Source organism: Microchirus variegatus (assembly GCF_963457635.1).
Source record: "Microchirus variegatus genome assembly, chromosome: 17".
NCBI classification, from domain to species: domain Eukaryota; kingdom Metazoa; phylum Chordata; class Actinopteri; order Pleuronectiformes; family Soleidae; genus Microchirus; species Microchirus variegatus.
Window position 1 is genome coordinate 22823523 of NC_139818.1, and position 18417 is coordinate 22841939.

Consider the following 18417-nt stretch of genomic DNA (forward strand, 5'->3'; position numbering starts at 1 on the left):
GTTCTGTCTGAAACGGGCTACTGTCCCAGAGGAATACCGGGTTAAATCTAAGGATCTGGTTCCAGCTAGTTTTAAACACCCCTCCCCCCCCCTCCCAGCAGCACACACACACACACACACACACACACAACTCGTGACGTCACCGTCAGGTTAAAGCAGTTTGACAGCCTTCTTTAGTGACTGTGTTGGTTGTAGCTTGTATGGTTCACTGTTGTTGTGACGGTAAACACTACTTTGTACGACAACTAAACTATAGATATAGTATATATCACTATATCTATAGTTTAGTTGTCGTACAAAGTAGTGTTTATATGTATATATAAACTATGGATATAATATATATGTGTATATATATACACACAACTAGTACAGGGTATCCGAGGGGTCTTAAAAAGTCTTAAATCCAATAATTTGAATTTAAGGCCTTAAAATGTCTTAAATTCTCCTAAAATCTCAAAAAATTTGAAAGGTGTTAAAAATCTATTAACGTGACTTGTATTTAAAACGTGCATAAACTTCAGTTTCGCTTTGAAATGTTTCTGTTTTTGAGGATGCAATAACACAGCTACAACACGGAACTAAAGTATAGGCCACCTGTGCTGCCCGGTGACAATTTATCGAGCACCACTCGCTAGCGGGCTGTGCGCGCGCCGCGGTGTGTAACAGCTTAGCATAGCAGCGGAGAAAACTTAATTAAAGCCCACAGCTAAGCCGAATTGCAAGTTCAACGATTTGTGGCTCCAATTTTTCTTCATGTCTTTTTTTTTTGCCAGTATGGATTTGAAATGGGTCTTAAATTGTATTCATTATGGTCTTAAAAAGTCTTAAATTGGACTTGTTGACCCTGTAGTAGTTGTGTGTTTACTTAAAGGTCCAGTGTGTAACTTTTCAAGGACAACCAACTCATTCCCGTTACCACAAGAGTGAAATAATGAAAAACGGCTCAGTATATCTGTATCACGACTGTGGTAACAACGTACAACGACCTACGTATTTAAAGGCGCCATATGTAAGAATGTGGCCAAAAACGGTTACTACATTCAAATTAAAAATACAAAAGGTCTTTTTAGGTTTCGTTTTCTGACGTAACTGGCAACCCGTGATTGCTCGGCAGCTGAGACTCTACCGGCTGCAATGATTGGTAGACGGCGGTAGGTGGCGCCACATGCCAAAAACATGATTTCAAAACATAAACATGATTTGCAGTCTGCAAATATTTTTTTTTTTAATGCAAATATTTTGTCTGTACTGTTGTTGTTGGTGAGTTCAGTTTGTTATATGAGAATTATTCCTGTCAATATTTGGCAGTTAATATTTTCGCTCACGTTTCACTCGTTCCCCGTCGACATCCGACGAAATAATTGTAGCTATCTAACGTTTATAATCTGACAAAGGTTTGATATTTACAATTATTATGGGGGAAATTTTGAGAACGAGTTCCAGATCGTGACAACTTCAGATTCACTGAGCTTTCGCTCCAAAACTCAGTAGCCAATCAACAGGCAGCTTCTTAAGGTCCGCCCACAAACAACAATTAGGGAGCGCAAACAACAAGTGCGGGAATACGCATGGCAAATCCGATGTTTTATGTTGAGAATCGCAAAAGAAATAGATGAAGACGGAATCACCTTGGCTTGTACAAGTTCTAAACAAAAGCTCGCAACTGCGTACCAGACCGTACCGGTCTTTTAAAATACAGATGCACCACTTTATTATCTGTAGTAACATTTACGTTGTGTTTTTTTTACGCTTTGCCGCTTACTAAAACCGATTAAATCTCTTTCTCAGGTTTTGACCCAAAATGGCGGCCGTTTTCACCACGTCCCTCCTGACCGGGATGCTGCTGCTGTGTGGACTGCCGCTGCAAACGTCGTCCCAAAATGAGAGAGTCGGGGTCGACAAGAGGCCCAATTTCATCGTCATACTGGCAGACGACATCGGCTGGGGCGACCTGGACGCTAACCAGGCGGATCGGAAGGCGAACAACACGCCTTACCTCAACCTGATGGCTGAACAAGGACTGAGGTAGAAAAACTCAGGGTTTTTTAAGTCAGTGTTCAGTGTTTTTTATAAGTAATTTGAGGTTTTTTTCCCTCCCAGATTGACAGACTTCCATTCTCCAGCCTCGACTTGCTCCCCGTCCCGCGCCGCCATCCTCACAGGCCGCTACGGCCTCAGAAACGGAGTGACGCATAATTTCGCGGTGCGCTCTGTGGCAGGTTTGCCTCTTTCCGAGGTCACGCTGCCCAGACTTCTACAACAATCGGGATATTACACGGCCATGATCGGGAAATGGCACCTGGGCCACAACGGCCCGTACGCTCCGACGAACAGAGGTAAGCGCGACTTTGGGGAAGTTACTAGTTTTTGCTGTAATTTGCATTGATGAAGTTCTGCTCCGCGTCATGTTTTTTTAACGATAACATTTTGCGTGAACGTCAAAACAAAACAAAAATGCCAAGGAGGTATATGTTTTCGCTTGGTTTTGTTTGTTTGTCTGTTAGCAATGATGAAAATGAGACCAGGAACAAGTGATTGGATTCTGGGCGTGATCCGTAGACGCTATCGCTATTTTTTATCGCTATTTTGTAGGCACCGAGCTGCCTTGGCGGAGGTCTGCACTCTCCAAGTGCTTTTCTAGTTTGTATACGCCACAGTTTCTTTCAAATTAGCCGACATTTCCGCTTAATTCTCATATATTCCCATTGAAAGGTCCCAGTTTGCAGTATTTCCAAAGTTCCAGAAGTAAAGTTCCCGTGTAATACAACAGGAAAGGTGCGATAAATTAAGCTTTCTAGAACTGCAGATGTAAAAATTATGAAGAACAGCCAAAGTTAAGCTAAGCTATTTGGTGCAACGGAACGTACACGCTTTGATTTAAAGGATTTATGCCACATGAAACGCTCAGTCGAGGCACTCAGACAGTGTCTTTCCCACTTGAAAGTGATCATTCCAGACTCTTCTTTCGAAATCTGCTGACCGCGTGCTGTTGCCTCGCTGCGGGGGAACTGACCGCGCTCGGCCGCAGTCAAACTTCCTGCAGCTGCACACACACACACACACACACGAAACGTCACGGTGCAACAGCTGTCGTCAACAAACCGGCCTGAGACTAGGGAAAAAAAACACAGAGGAGATTAAATTTATTTCCGGCTTAAGCCTATATTAGATTTTAACACAGCCTTTTTACAGCTGGAGACGGACGTTTTTAAACTGCTCACTCTCCCCACACCAAAGTCTATCACAGCATACAGGAGTTGTTGATCAGAAGTCGAGCAGTTTTACCAAACAAGAGCAGCAGTAGACCAGGACCTGCTAAAAATGGTGATTTCCTCTATGGGCTTTCGTGTGACTTACTAAAGTGACAAAAACTCCAGTTTCCAGTCAGAAACAGCCGACTAAAGCTTGGCCAAGTGGCTAAAACCTGTTTTTTTTTTCCGTCTCAGACTTCACAACACAAACAAACAACAAAACATGAACTATCCCTTTAGGACATTCTCTTCTCGTCTGACTGTCAATGATTAATAACCTAGCATTTGGCACACGCAACACACAATCATCTCTACTTTTTCTACTGTGGCGAGAAAACAAAACGGTTGAAATATTGTGGTGAATGTTGTTTGTTGTGAGACTCTTAAAAGATTGAATTTGCTTCCTGGACAGGTTTCGACGACTACCTGGGCATCCCGTACAGCAACGACATGGGCTGCACCGATAATCCGGGATATAACCTTCCCCAGTGTCTCCCGTGTGACTCATCTGGGCCTCGAGTGATCAGGTGTGGCTCTCCACTCCTACGATTAAAGTATATAAAGCTTTTAGGCACTTTAAGGTTGTTGTTGTTTTTGGCGTACAAATGCATATACCTTCCCGCGTGGGAACAACACTGTCAACTTAAGCAAATGAGCCCAACGCTAGTGCTACTGCTCCTACAAAGCAGAACTGATGCGGTGCGGGTAAAGAAAACAACTATAGCCCGCAGTGATTATGTTACTTCTTTTACTTCGGGGCTGACTTTCAAATCAATTGTTTAGATAATAAGATGTGATTAAATAAACGATATTAGCATTATTGAGCTAACAATTATTCTATTCATTATTCTCGATTAATTGAGTACTTGTTTGGTCTTTAAAATGTCAATGTTTGTAATGATTTCTTTGTTCCACGGAGCGACGAAACCAGAAAATATACACATTTTATTTTGAGCTGTAGCCAATTTAAACACGTGTGTGCATCGCAAAGACACATTCAACATATTGGTATGTTTACTGGTGGAAAAAAAGGGGATTATAACCAGTAGTAATTGGGTGTTATTATATTAGTATTATTTGTGGACTATTCAGAACTCCAGGCTTATATAAGAGTCAGTGAAAGTAATGCAGGGAACGAGATGCATTCAAAGACCGCCGTAAGTCTCATTTCCGCAAACAAGCATGATGTCCACTAACTAAAGGCTTGCTGCTGCTGCTGCTGCCGCCACCTTGTCACCATCCCTGCTTTCGAGGATCAGGCGAGAACCTGTCAAACGGCCTAAATGTTTACCGATCAGATCACTTTAAAACCTGCTAATCAAGCGATAGGATTCGGGATCACGCGAAGAAGCGTTTACTCTTAATCCTTTGAGCCGCCGTGAAGATGCTCTGGATGCTTTCAAGTGCGCCCCCATCAGAAGACTCTGCCACTCAGTCTATCCAACAAGGCGTCAGTCGCTTCCATTCAGATTAAGACGACTGCGTTTACCGAAATAATCCCCACCTGACTGACGCTAACTAACACAGCATTAATCGTGTAATCTTAATCTAGGTTGACGAGGAGAACACGCGGAGGCTGTTATTCCAGTGTGGGCCTGCCGCTCTTTGAAAACAGCAGCATTGTGGAGCAGCCGCTGGACCTGTGGACGCTGACCGAGAGATACACATCTGCGGCCACCAGGATCATACACGACGCAAGGTACACAACGCGCACACACACACCTGCACGGACACACAACTGCAAAGAAAAAGGGGGATGACCAAGTATAAAAACATCACTCAGTAAAGAGACATTGTCTATTTTAAAACTACAATTAAACAACATTCTTACGTTTCACACTAATTGCCACTTTACTAGGTACACCTGCACATCAACGCATTAATGGTCAAATCAGCCAATTACGTGGGACGTCAAATAATAAATCAACCTGCTGAAGGTTTGAACGAGGAAATAAGATGATGCATAATAAGTGGCTTTGGTTGTTGTCTGTACCAGTAAATGCTTTGTTGACGTTAGAAGAGAAGAACCAGTGACCTGTAGTGACCTGGTGTCACTACAGAACCCTTCACCAGGTGTTCTGTACCTAATAAAGGAGCATATGTAAGCGTTCATCCTCCTGAAATATTCTCCACTCCACTCTCAGGTAACAGAGTAGCCCAATGCAGATGCACAAAGACAGGACGATGCAGCAAAGACATTGTTTAAGTGAAGAAAACTTACAGACAGACGGATGCGTTGACAACCAGGCGGATGAGTCGGAAAAAGCTGCCGAGCAAACGGCAAAACACAGGAGCGTTCACATGAGAAACGTTAACAGAGACTCGCAGATGGGGAGGAAGATATTTTTTTTTTTTTACAAAGGGTGGAAATAGATGCTGCCTTTTTTGTTTTGGAGTGAGGAACTGGTTTAAAGGATGGGCCGACCTGACAGGTGAGTGAGGTAAGACGGAATGTCTGAGGACACCTGGTGGTGGTGTGAGTGGAGGTTAGAGGGGATCAAAGGAATCAAGGCTCACCCTGAAAGTCAAGTATAAACACAAATATGTAATAAGCCAACGACATGGCATCTGTAGGCATCAGAGTTGTGATTAGATAGGTTAGGGTTAGATGCTCTTGTTTGTTTTATGGCACCTTTGTGAAGCCATTTTAGAGTTTGTTTTGTGACATTATTGATAAGTAAACAAGCTCAATGTCTGATTTTGAAAAAATGCCAATAGCGTGGGTTGAGAGCTGAGTGAGAGCTGGGGGGCCTGGTAGAGAATTTGACCAAGGTAGGTCAAGTTAATTTTGCTGCCTTTTATTGATTTCAGGGATTGTTTTTACTCTCCTTTAAAGGTGAAATAAGTAGTTTATAGTGCCATCTAGAGGAGAGGCTGACATTTACAACAAAGAACTGCTCCTCTGCTCACCCCCTCCCTTCCCTGAGCGCTACGGTGTCCTCAGCTGGTCAAATGTCGTCCTTGTCGTCTTTCTCCGTGTCAGCAGATGAGGTTCGTGAGGCGAGGGAGAGGGCGGAGCTACCGCGGCCGTAGCAGACGAAGCGGAGAGAGAGGAGGCGGGACTTCAGCTACAAGTAAAGAGACGCTTGATTTGTTCTCTCGCGTTTGTCCTTACAGGCTCCTGTAGAAACATGGCGTCTCGCTGCTAACGGTGGCTATGCAACCGCGGCCCGCAACCATGTTATTTTACATGACTTTTTGAAACACTACGAAAATGAAACAAAAACTATTATACAGCGACTAGACAATGCAGGAGCACATTATATGTATACAAAAGTGGATTTTGGGTCATATAAACCCATAAATACTACACATTGTCCCTTTAAGGACCCCGTTGGCCAGATAAAGCTGTTCCATGACAGGCACTAACCCTTACACCTTACAACTAAAGGCCCTGGCGTGTGCTAGCAAATGTGAAATACTGACTGACAATCTGCCCGCGTGTTCATACGTATCAGCTATCTGACACCGCGTCCCTTTCAACGACTGTTTCCTCAGGGAGCGAGGACGACCGTATCTGCTGTACATGGCGTTGGCGCACATGCACGTCCCGCTGGCCCCGCCCATCCCGCCGAACGCTCGGCGCGCGGGCGACGGCGGCGTGTACGGAGCGAGTCTGCGTGAAATGGACAGCCTGGTGGGGGCAGTAAAGAGCGCGTCCGATGATGCGGACCGAAACAATACTCTCATCTGGTTCACTGGTGAGACCACCGGAGGGAATTGTCCTTATTCGGACACTGACATTTTAACCGATTTGTGACAGACTATCGTTTTTGTTTTCGCTGTGTTTAGGCGACAATGGGCCCTGGGAGGAGAAGTGCGAGTACGCCGGAAGTGTAGGACCTTTCGTGGGGAAGTGGCAGACCAGCAGAGGTAGACCTTTGGATTTGGGCATGGGCAAATGTTCTTACTTGCTTGAAAAGGGATTAATGATAGAGCATAGGTTCGGGAGATAGTTGCCTGGTTCATGGCTGGAGTGACTCTACGCAATCGTATCTGCTATCGTTTTGCTTTTTGGTGTCAGGCGGAGGCTCAGCCAAGCGAACCACCTGGGAGGGCGGTCACAGGGTGCCGACAGTGGCCTACTGGCCTGGGAAGATTCCTGCCAACACCACCAACTCTGCCCTGCTCAGGTACATCACAGACTCGACTACTTTTAAATGTACAGATCCTATGTTCACTTAAGGCATACTCAGTGTTGGATTGGATATCAGAAGAAAACCCAACCAGACTGCACCACAAACTCTTTTGGAGGCGGGTTTTTGAACATTTTAAGAAAACACAACAAGAACTGTTGAAATGACTCGGAACTCGGCCGCCTAGCATCTTGTTTCTCAGAAGAACATGTCTACCTATTTGTATTTTGGATATCCTGCATGAAAATTCTCAGTTAGCGAGCTCATTAGCATTGGTTGCTAATGGGACAATGTAGCAAACGTACTATGATGCGCGCGTCTCCCAGTATATGTAGTATTTGGAGTTTTAGTAGCGTTACTTTAGTGGAGTAATTCCAAATTTCGACCACAACCGGAACCATAAAAGGTTCTTGGGTTGTTTTAGAGTTGCACCTTTGAGCCATTTGGAGTCTCCTATGGCTAATAACAAGAAAGTTCAAGCTATCAAAAAGGCATCGAAGTAGTAGGCACTGATCCACGTTCTCCTCTTGATTCTTGATTCTTCTTGCAGTGGCATGGACATTTTTCCAACTCTTCTGTCTCTGGCAGGAGTTTCACCTCCCACAGACAGACGCTACGACGGCATCGACGCCACAAATGTCCTCCTGCGTGGCCAACAGACCGGTCATGAGGTACGGCACTTTACTTTGTAGAAATACTTGTGCTTAAGAGTAGGATTTTGATTCTTTTCTCATCTCGTTTTTTTTTTTTTAGTTTCTCTTCCACCCGAACAGCGGCGCTGCGGGGACGTACGGTGACCTGCAGACGGTTCGATCGCGGAGGCACAAAGCGTTCTACGTCACAGGTACGTGGGTCAGTGGGCTACGGAACACTTGTTCTTTCAAAGTTGCAAAAACGAGTCAAAAGTCGAAAATCAAACCAACTCTGAGCCACAGGTGCAGGTGATCTTCACTAACATCACATTACATCACGCACACCCTCTGTTGTGATGCACCCATTCATTTCCACAGAAACACTCCTAACACACACACACACACAGGACAGACACGCCTCTATTATCGCTAAATCAATCTGTGACAGGCGTACAGTCCAAATATGCTCCTCACTCGCTGCCACGACACGAAACAACTTGAATAGAAGTAATTAAAAACACAACAACATAGATGTTTAAAAGCGTCATTTTAGACAGATCTTTAAATGGGTTCACAAAATGGTGGACGAGAAACATGTTTTATTTGTATTCTATAATCAAGAAATTCCAAAAAGGCTATAAATTATACGTTAACTGGTCACTTTATTAGGTACATGGCGGCAACTTGATAGGTTTAGTGTTTCCATTACCCGTGGAAATGCACAAAACCTAATTATCGCAATAAAAAAACACTTAAATTTCGCTAGATATCGCTAAAACATTTTCACATTCTCAAAAGCTCGTTTTTCCCACACCTGTCGATATAAAGGTTAGTTCGCTTCAGTGCCTCAGTAGCAGCAATCGAGATTATTGTTTTTAAAACCATGGAAACGCTAAAAAATGTTTGCGGGGACGAGGTTTTACGAGGAAGAATGGCGACTTTAATGATAATTACGACTCCTACGCAAAACACCCTTCAGTGGAAACACCTGCAAGTGGCAGTTGTACGTTTTTTTGTACTAAATTTGAGAAATATCACTTTTATTTTGCGATAAAGTGGTAAGTAAGTCTATATATGTTTAAATAACATCAGTTTTTCGCCCTGCAGGTGCAGCGGAGTCCTGCGGCGGCGCGACAGGCACGCAGCAGCTCCACGACCCGCCGCTAATATTCGACCTGGAACGCGACGAGGCCGAGGAAACGGCGCTAGACGCGGGGACGCCCGAATACCGCGCGCTAGCCGACGGGTTCGCCCGCAGGCGGGAGGAGCTGCTGTGGGACATTGCCACGGACGCGTCGGTGTCCGCGGCAGACTACAGCGCAGACGGGTCAGCGGCGCCCTGCTGTGACCCGACGCAGGCCGTGTGCCGCTGCAGCCCGAGCGTGCCAACGCCACCGGCTAACGCAAGACCGAAAGAATGGAAGCACAGAGATGTAAGCAAACACAACGTTGTTTGCTTGTAGGGTTTGTCTTGTTTGCCAGGTTCAACGTCCAGATGTAGCAGCAGCAAGAGGAGGAGGAGGAGGAGGAGGAGGAGGAGGAGGAGGAGGAGGAGGCCGAACGCTGGCCTTTCACTGGCCACGTGGTAGAGGAAAAAGGTCAAGGTGAGCTCGTTCTCTGTAAAGGTCAATGGTCAAAGATAAGATTGACCAAAACAGAAAAACAGCAGCAGGTTATGGATCTCTTTCTTCTCATTCTATCGATTTCGTGATTAGTTTATGGTCCAGAAAAACAAGAAATTGTGTTTTGGTTTTGTCCACAAATCGTTTTCAACGATTTCTTTGCTTTTACAAAGCGGAAAAAAATCAAAGAACTTGACCCTGAAACCAAATAATCATTGTCATCCTCTTATAATTTGTAAATGTGAATTAAAATATATTAAAATCAAGCAAGACAACAGATTTTGAGTCACTTGTCAGCTTTAATGAGTCTCTGCGATGATGAGCGTCCGCTCATAAACGTGTCCTAACAACGCCACCTTTTGGCAACTGAAATGTTACTTCTTATAACAGTACTCTATATAAATGTTATATATATATATATATATATATATATATAACACACACAGTTCACACAGTAAAAATCCTCAATATAATTTCGTACACATGGTCAGTGATATGTAATACTTCAAACTTTTGTGTTTTCTTTGTTGCAAAAAAAAAAGTACATCAAAGTAAAAATGATAATGACTTAACATAGTTATTATTAGTTAATAATAGTTTTCAGCATCAAGTCGGTAAATACACAAAAAAAGGACGTCGCTGAAATCCACCGGCGTGTAACTGTTACGTCAGGCGCGGCTCGTCGTGGTCAAGGTTTCTTTTTCTTTTTCTTTCACGTCGACGTCCACGCAATCAGGTTACGCCTGTGACTCGGCAGGTTTTTCAGTCTCGTCTGTCGCTCCGTCCATAATTAGAAGCGCAGCTGCGTCGCAGCGGGGTCACATAATACTTTTACTGCATGTGTCGGGGATTTAAATAATGCAGTCGCACCTCCTCGAGTGGACTACGCTGCTGCTGCTGCTCCGTCTCTCGAGCTGCGGTGCATCTAATGCCCTCTGATGAGTACTTTCATGACCCGGACTTTAACATTAAGCTGCTAAAAATGAACCTCTCTAAGCCTAAGTTGACTCTAAAATGGCTGCTTGTTGATTCTTAGTTTATTCAAGTCACGTATTCTCAAGTGGACCAATCATGTGCGACCATGATGATAACATTGTGCGGCAAAAATGTCCATTATTTAAAGAGTTAATGGTCTCTAAGCGCAGAAAAATGGGAATTAAAGGTCCAGTGTGTGGGGTTAATTAGCAGAAATTGAGTATACAGGGTGTATAACTGCTTAACATAGCCACATTATCTATGTACTTGCTTTCTGGAGGGCGCCACCTTGTGTTGACGTGTTTCTACAGCAGCCTGAAAAGGACCAAACCAGCCAGAGCTTGTTTCACATTCTGAAGCTTCTGCTTAATGTGCAAATAAAGAAGAAAAAAAAGGCCACCGTCGTTCCCTGATGCACAATTCCAGTTGTTGCTAATTCTTACACACTGGACCTTTAAGAGCAGGGAAAAAAAGCCTAAAATGTTCTAAATATGCATGTTTTTTTAAAGTCTTTTTAGTGTTTTTTTCTTTGTAAGTCCTTGAGAGGGGAAGCTGAACACAGAAACACCAGGAAGTTGCACTCTGGCACGTTTTCTTTTGTTGCTGCTTTTTTTTTTACCCTAGGCCAGCAGGGTTACAGGTGTGAGGGTCAACACGTCAGGAATATCTACGTCCATCCTCTTTCGCTCGAGAACACGTGAGTCTGATTGGGATGGTGATGGTGGTGGTGGTGATGGAGGGTTGGTCTTAACAGGCGTTGGTCAGTTGCCGACCGGAGGGAACTCATTCTCGTCGTCCAGACAGACGGGGCTCTCGGCGAATTCGTGCTCTGGAATAACCTCGCCCTTCTGGGCTCCGCCATCTTCAGAGTAGCCTGGGGAAAAGGAGTTAGGAGGCAGTTGCAGCCGAGTTAATTCTTTTAAAAAATCTTGCAAGAACTTGGTATTGTATTGTATAGAGAGAGTTCTAATTAGCCATGCATGCGACACCGTTGAGTGCTAAGCTACTGAAGCTAGTGTTGGGATTCTCTCCATTCTCTAATGTGTTTTTAAAAAAACTGATTTATCCTGCTATAAACTGAGTGGCCAAGTGATGATACTAATTAATAGCATGTGTGTTAGCATTACTGAGTGTTTGAGGAGTGGAAAACAAGTTTTATTCATGTTAAACTCCGTTAAAGGGTTTCCCGCCTTTTTTAGCATATTTTTTTTACAGCCTGCTACTGTGTTGGTGCTAACTATACCTCTTGCTAGTTTCTTGTTGTTATTGAGTTAAATCTGCAGTATTAAACTGGTATTTGTTATTAAATGATAAAGCTACAACATATAAAGTCCATGTTTAAAGCTATAAGTCAATTTTTTGCTCATTGTTTTCATATTTTTGTGCATTAAATATACGTAGGGCAGCACTTTCAGGCTTCAGCTTAAACCTGATTCACAAAAACTACATTTCAAAAGTGCTTTAGAAGACGTTAGCAAGTGGATAATCATTGATTTGTGCGTTTCATTTAAATTCATTAGCCTAAGTACATAGTTTAACCTTTAAATTTACCTGTAAATATGGCAATTCCACACATTTTAATTTGTAGATAATGAGTATAATAAGATAAGATAAGAAGTCCTTTATAGTCTTTTTTAATAAAACATTTGATGAAAATTTGTTTTTCCTGCACCGATTCCTATGTTTGCCCTCATCTCATCAACCAAAAAAATACAATATTATCTGCATTTGCACACGTTTATAAAATGTTTATGATTAGCTTTACCCATGAGGGTGGTGGAGGAGGGCGGGGTTGATGGAAGCGCCACAGTGGCAGCGTACGATTGGCCGGCAGGCTGAGGAGAGACGTCCTGTGTGGGCTCTTCCTTCTCTTCTCCCTGATCCTCGCCGGAGTCGAACAACCTGCGGGAAGTATACGTAAACTTAACGACACGAACACCAGACGACCCACAGCGATAACACGGACATAGAGCGAGGAAGGAGGAGGAGTTAGGTTAGCCGCTCTAAATGATAATCGACTGAATCAGAATATATATATATATATAAAAGCAGCATTTTCTCCTACTATTTATACTCACTTGTGTTTCTGGACAAGGACGCACTCGCCTCCATCTTGTGGATCCACGTTGTAGACGTAGAGGAATCCGTCGGAGGAGGCCACCAGCAGGCGAGGGAGCTTCTGAATCCTGACAAACGCAGTCAAACAGAGGTGAATAAACATGCACTCTCTATCTGTGTATGTATCTTTATGTGTGTGTGTGTGTCACTGTGTTTGCCGTACATAGCCAGGGCGCAGATGTTCTTCAGGCCGAACATGTTGAGGCGAACCGTCGCGAAGGCTCTGTCCTGGTGCATCATGTCTGACACCTGCGCGGGTAAGTAGGTGCTGGCTGCTGTGAACATTTTACCCACGTACGCCGACCATGTCGGAGACTCCTCCTCCTGACTATAAGAGTAAATAAGAAAGGTCCAGTATGTCAGAAATGGTGACATCTACTGGTGAGACTGTAGATTGTAGCATTGTAACATTTTTTTTGCAACTAAACCACCTCAAATGTTACACAGTGGAATTTTCACATGGTGTGATACTGAAAGAAATACAGCAGATGGCACTGGTCGTTCAAGGACAGCGTCTTCAAAACCATATAAGTGATAAGACGGCATTATTAAACAGTGTTTTTTTTACCTGGGGCTGTGCTGCTCCAGTTTAAAGATATGGACCGTCTCTGTGTTGCTGGACGCGCAGAGGAACTGAGCGTCGGCGCTGAAGGACAACGAACTGATGCTAACGTACCTGACGAACACAAGGAAACAAAAACACACACGCAAACGGGTTCAGAAAACTGTATAAATACAAATATATATATATATATATACACATAACTGGCCAAACTCATTTTGAGGCGAGCACTAACCTCTTCATCCCTCGCCGGAATTCAAACAGCCTCTGTCCTTCAGGAACACTGAAGACTCTGATCACGGTTCCCTGTGGTGCAATTGCAAATGGTTACGCTAGGTGAAACATGGTGGTTGTGTTGTGGGTATTTATTATAAATATATATATATATATATGAAAAGATCGATCACCTTCTCCGACGCGCTGGCCAGTTTGGTGCCAGGGGCGTTGAAGGCGAGAGCCGCCAGTGGACTGTCATGGGCCTGAATCAGCGTCACCGTGCTCTTAAAAAAGAACAAAAACAAGCATTTTTCCAAACAGGACAACAGCTGAAATGTTCCCACTGTTTTGTTGTTGTTGTTGTTGTTGTTGTTGAGTTTGTCTCACCAGGTTGTTGGCGTCGTAGATGGTGATCTCTCCGATGGTGGCGCTGCCGGGGTACGCTAGGTACGAGTTGCCGTGGTTGACGGAGAGAGCGCAGAGGCCTGCGACGGGAGAAAGAAAACGGGGACGTCTTAGATCGTCGCGCAAGTTCGGCCATTTTTTTTTTTTTCCTCCAAGCAAAGTCGATCTAATATAAATGTTTTGGTTGCTAGCGTCTTAAAAGTATCAAGAGTTATTTGGAGCCATGGTAGATCAGTGGTAGGGCGAGTTGTCTTTCAACTTTGGGGGGTTGTGGGTTCAATTCCTGGCCCTGTTACACCCAAAAGGGTCCTTCTACAAGGGCTGAGGTTCTACCTGGAACCATTTTCTTCTGAAAAAGGGTTCTTGGTAACACTAATGGTTCCAGTAAGAACCATTTTAGATCCAGAGAGCACTTTAAAACCCTTTTCCTGAATAAAGGGTTTTAAAAGGGTTCTTGGTGGAACCCCTGGAGCCAAAAAGGGTTCTCCTATGAGGACAAGCCGAAGAACCTTATATGGTTCTACTTAGCACTTTTATTTCTAAGAGTGTAGTCCATATGTGTCCTTGAGCATGAGTGTGAATGGGTGAAAACTGTAGTGTAATGCAGCTCGTCAAGACTAGAAAAGCTCTATATAACTAAATACAGACCATAATAGCAACTCTTCTTCTTCTGGTTTTATTTGGTAGACTAGTAACAACTAGTAACAAAGTAGTGGAGTAAAAATGAGTTACAAATCCATGGTTACCTGACAGGTTGGTGGGTGTGTTGAGCAGGGTCTTGAGTAGCTTCATGTCTTTGATGTTGTGGATGTAGATGGACTCCTCCAGACAAACCACCAGCCGCTGGTCGGGTGGAGACATTAGCATAAGAGATTTAGCGTGGCGGCGCTAAACACGTCGGCTACGTGACGCGCGCGTGTCCATGTGTCCAGGTCCCTAACCCTGACCCCGACCCTGACCGCCTCACCTGTCTGTTGAGCCGGACGGAGAGGATGTTGTTGGAGTAGCTGTAGTTGCAGATCTCCGTGCCCTTCTTGAAGTGGTAGACGTTCATCCGCCGCGGCATGGACACACTGACCACCACCACCAGGCTGCTGGAGAACAGGCGCTCCACGATGTACACGTCCGGACATTCAACTGGAAGACGAGACGAGAGGTGGATGCAACTCTGTTTTTAGGAGACTCAGGAATAATGTTCATATAACAAACTTTACTCACCAACAACAACAGTACAGACAAAATATTTGCATTAAAAAACATATTTTGCAGACTGCAAACCGCCGTCTACCAATCATTGCAGTCAGTAGAGTCTCAGCTACCGAGCAACCACGGGTTGCCAGTTACGTCAGAAAACGAAACCTAAAAGACCTCGGTATTTTGAATTTGAATGTAGTAACCGTTTTTGGCCACATTCTTACATATGGCACCTTTAATAGTACTGTTTTGTGTCGAGAGAGACAGCTTTCTCAAAGATATAATTCGCAATATATAGGGTTTTTATTATATTCAGGGTTCCCACACATTTTGTTGACAACAAATTCAAGGACTTTCCAGGATCAATTCCCTCAAATTCAAGGAGTAAAAAGTATTGATTTGCAGCCAGTCTGCATCTGGACAAGTGATCGTCATAGTCTTTGTAATTTTATTTGCTGAGACAAAATTGGAATCTCAATCGCTCCCGGCATCACGTCTTCACTTGCTCTCTCTTAGCTCGACTTTACTCGCTCGTTGTTCTGCGTGGAATCTCACGCCAACGGCAGAGAGAGAGAGAGAGAGAGAGACGGACAACACCGCTAGTAATTATGACTCCGCGTTTGTTCTGCGTAGGCCTACGAAGTCTACGGCAGGGCATGAAACAGTAGGTGGCGTCGTAACCAATCAAGGGAGACATTTACCTAAATATCAACTTAACTTATTTCATGCACAAACGTGGAGCACTGTCTATTTAGGGAGCGATTTTCAAAGACCTTGAAATGTTTTCCCAAATTTCTCCCGACTCATTCCTACCAGGAAAACCGTCCAGCACGACCACGGGATCGGACACGTACTCTCAAAGTCACGTATGAAAAACAAGGATAACGTCTATTTATTTTCCTACCTCCTTCATGGATACAGTCCAGTTTGTCCACAGCGGTGGCCGAGAAGAGTCGGTAGCCGGTCTTGGTGCCCACGGACAGAGAGCTACGACAGAAACACAACATCTTATCAACCACATTCACGTGTGCTTTTAACGTGTAAAATACCATAATAGCACAGTCAATGGCCAAGGTTTAGTTTTACTCTGGATAAGCAGAGATAAGACGAGACCCGAGATGAAGCAGTTTGCCTGCGTTCACTTCCTGACTCGACTACCGGCTGAAAACAAAAGGCTTTAGTCTCAGTCTTTTCATTAGTTTTTTGTTTCTTGTTGAAAGTATTTGACTGAAACTAAAACATGCAGAGGGAGAGAGGGGGGGGCCACTTCCTGTTTACACCAGCACATGTGTGTGCGTGAACTTAGCTTCATTTGTGGATTTTTGGTGGCTTAAATCTGCAGAAAAACGAACCAACGGCAATTTTTGTTGTTGTCCAACATCTGTGTGAATGATTAACGCATGACCAGTGAGCACACTTATGAGCTGTTGATTTTCTATTTTGAGGTGGCATGAGAGTCCCAGGGGGCCCCCCCTATTAGCCCTGGGCCCTCAAACTCCATTGAAACGTCACTGAAATGAGGCCTAAATGTGTTAAATCCACAGTTTAAAAGCTGTGCCGGTTTTCCCACAGCAGCTGCTTTGGTCACTAACTGTGTATGTGAAAGTGCAACAGGCCTAAAAAGATTATCACAGTGGCCTAATTCACTCTCAGCTGATCTGGAAGTTTTTACACGAGGCGTTTAAACGCTTGTACTTTCGGTTTGGACGCACAAAACAACGGATAACACTGTGTTTGAATGCCGTTTTGATAATTATAACAATACTACATCGACCGTCAAAGGGGACGGAGTTCACGGAGGGCCCGAACCGCAGGTCGCTTACGTGGTGTCCTGGTTGAACGAGGCGCAGATGAATTCTCGGTCCACTTCGGGGACGTCCGGTAGGTCCTGGGGCTCCATCCGGGCCGCCGGAGTCTCGCTGCTCTCGCTGGGACGCGGTCGGAGGCCTTTCCTCGGTCGACTCCGGGTCGATCCCCCCGCTTCCCCTTCGTCTGCTCCCGGACTCCAGGCGCCACGCTCACACTCTCGGACTCTCCGTGGAAGGGGGGAACGTCCGGGCAGACTGGCTCAGGTGTGACACATCGCACACCGAGCGAACCGTCCCCCGAACCCGGACACAACAGAAGACTATACACGCCGCCGCCGCCGTCTCCTCCTCCGCGTGACGATGGCACGTCCACGGTGTTATTATTGTGTTATTAACTTTCTGTGTGTCCACACTAGCAAAACAAAAACAGCTGATGGGAGGATGCGTCACCGCGAGCCGCGAAGCGATTGGCCTGCGCGAACACGTCGACACGTCCTCTCCGCCATCTTGATTGGGTTCGCTTCTCGCAGCGTCCCGTCGATTGGACAGCAGCAGCTGTCAATCAAACACGGGCCGCCTGCTTTGAGAATGACGGCCGCTGATTGGCCGGTTTCACTTTCCGTCTCGTCACGAGGAATTGTTTTGATAATTTCATTGGATAAGAGACGCGCATCAAGTTTCAACGACCTCGAGAGCGATGTCGAAAGATTTTTGTTGTTGTTTGACAAATATCTTTCAAGTTCATCATGTTTATTTTAAACTAAAACGTGTTTAAAGTCGAAAAACGGAGATGCAATTGTTTTATTACATTAAATCACACTAGAAAAGGTTCAGTTTCATTCAAAATAATAATAATAAAAAAATGACAGTTGTACAACAAATACACACATATGATATATGATACAATAGTGTGAAAAATAATGTGTAAAATGTAAGAAAAGAAAATATTCTGTAACATTCACCTTATTTGTAAAAAATACAATACCAAAAATGCAAATATTATAAATAACATGATATAAATACATATAATTAAATTGAATAATAAATTAAAACATTATATTGCACTGTATCACTGATTAATAATAAAATAATAATTAACACATAATTTCATTAATGTAGGACATATTTAATAATATTTTTTAAAATTAATACAAATAAATAGACAGTATTACACCTTATCTGTAATGTGTATACGATATGAAATAAAAACAGAAATAATAAAATAAAAATATATAAAAAAAGAATACAATTTTAAAAATTAAAAGGTGCATTAATATTCCACCTTATTTGCTGTAGATATTTCAATAGTGAATAACTTATTACTAAATTGAAGTACGTGTATCTACTGTTCAATGTATGAGGGCCCGTTTCAACATTTTTAAGTGGCATAAACGGGCTTCCGTACAAATGTAATACGCGCTTGACATAAATAATTGCACCCGTTAAGTATCGACGGATATTCCTGTAGTCGCGGTTAATTTAAATCGGATATCAAATC

General features: G+C 43.8%; 2 protein-coding genes across 2 annotated transcripts; one reads left to right on the forward strand and one right to left on the reverse strand.

The window, feature by feature from the left end:
* Positions 1-1801: 1801 nt before the first annotated feature.
* arsg (arylsulfatase G) lies at positions 1802-9482 on the forward strand (the record flags this gene model as incomplete). Its single annotated transcript, XM_083903765.1, has 10 exons — positions 1802-2025; positions 2101-2336; positions 3640-3778; positions 4804-4950; positions 6750-6952; positions 7044-7124; positions 7276-7384; positions 7938-8058; positions 8141-8231; positions 9127-9482. 10 exons carry the CDS (start codon positions 1802-1804, stop codon positions 9480-9482), a joined length of 1707 nt encoding a protein of 568 aa, XP_083759891.1.
* A 473-nt stretch (positions 9483-9955) lies between these two features.
* LOC310939239 (WD repeat domain phosphoinositide-interacting protein 1-like) lies at positions 9956-17329 on the reverse strand. The gene is made up of 12 exons (XM_083903929.1): positions 16935-17329; positions 16016-16098; positions 14885-15054; positions 14664-14760; positions 13900-13997; positions 13704-13796; positions 13532-13602; positions 13303-13410; positions 12898-13062; positions 12695-12802; positions 12382-12518; positions 9956-11490 (listed from the first exon to the last, which is right to left on the reverse strand). The coding sequence occupies exons 1-12, from the start codon at positions 17009-17011 to the stop codon at positions 11378-11380; spliced, it is 1320 nt and encodes a 439-aa protein (XP_083760055.1). The 5' UTR covers positions 17012-17329; the 3' UTR covers positions 9956-11377.
* Between the last annotated feature and the right edge of the window lie 1088 nt (positions 17330-18417).

Excerpts from the sequence above, each read along its gene's own strand:
- LOC310939239 (XM_083903929.1), bottom strand. The coding sequence starts at position 17,011 with ATGGAGCCCCAGGACCTACCGGACGTCCCCGAAGTGGACCGAGAATTC. Across the intron at positions 13,797-13,899 it reads TCTACGACGCCAACAACCTG|AGCACGGTGACGCTGATTCA; the intron begins GTGAGACAAACT and ends TTCTTTTTTAAG. Across the intron at positions 11,491-12,381 it reads CTCCTCCACCACCCTCATGG|GCTACTCTGAAGATGGCGGA; the intron begins GTAAAGCTAATC and ends CCTTTTCCCCAG.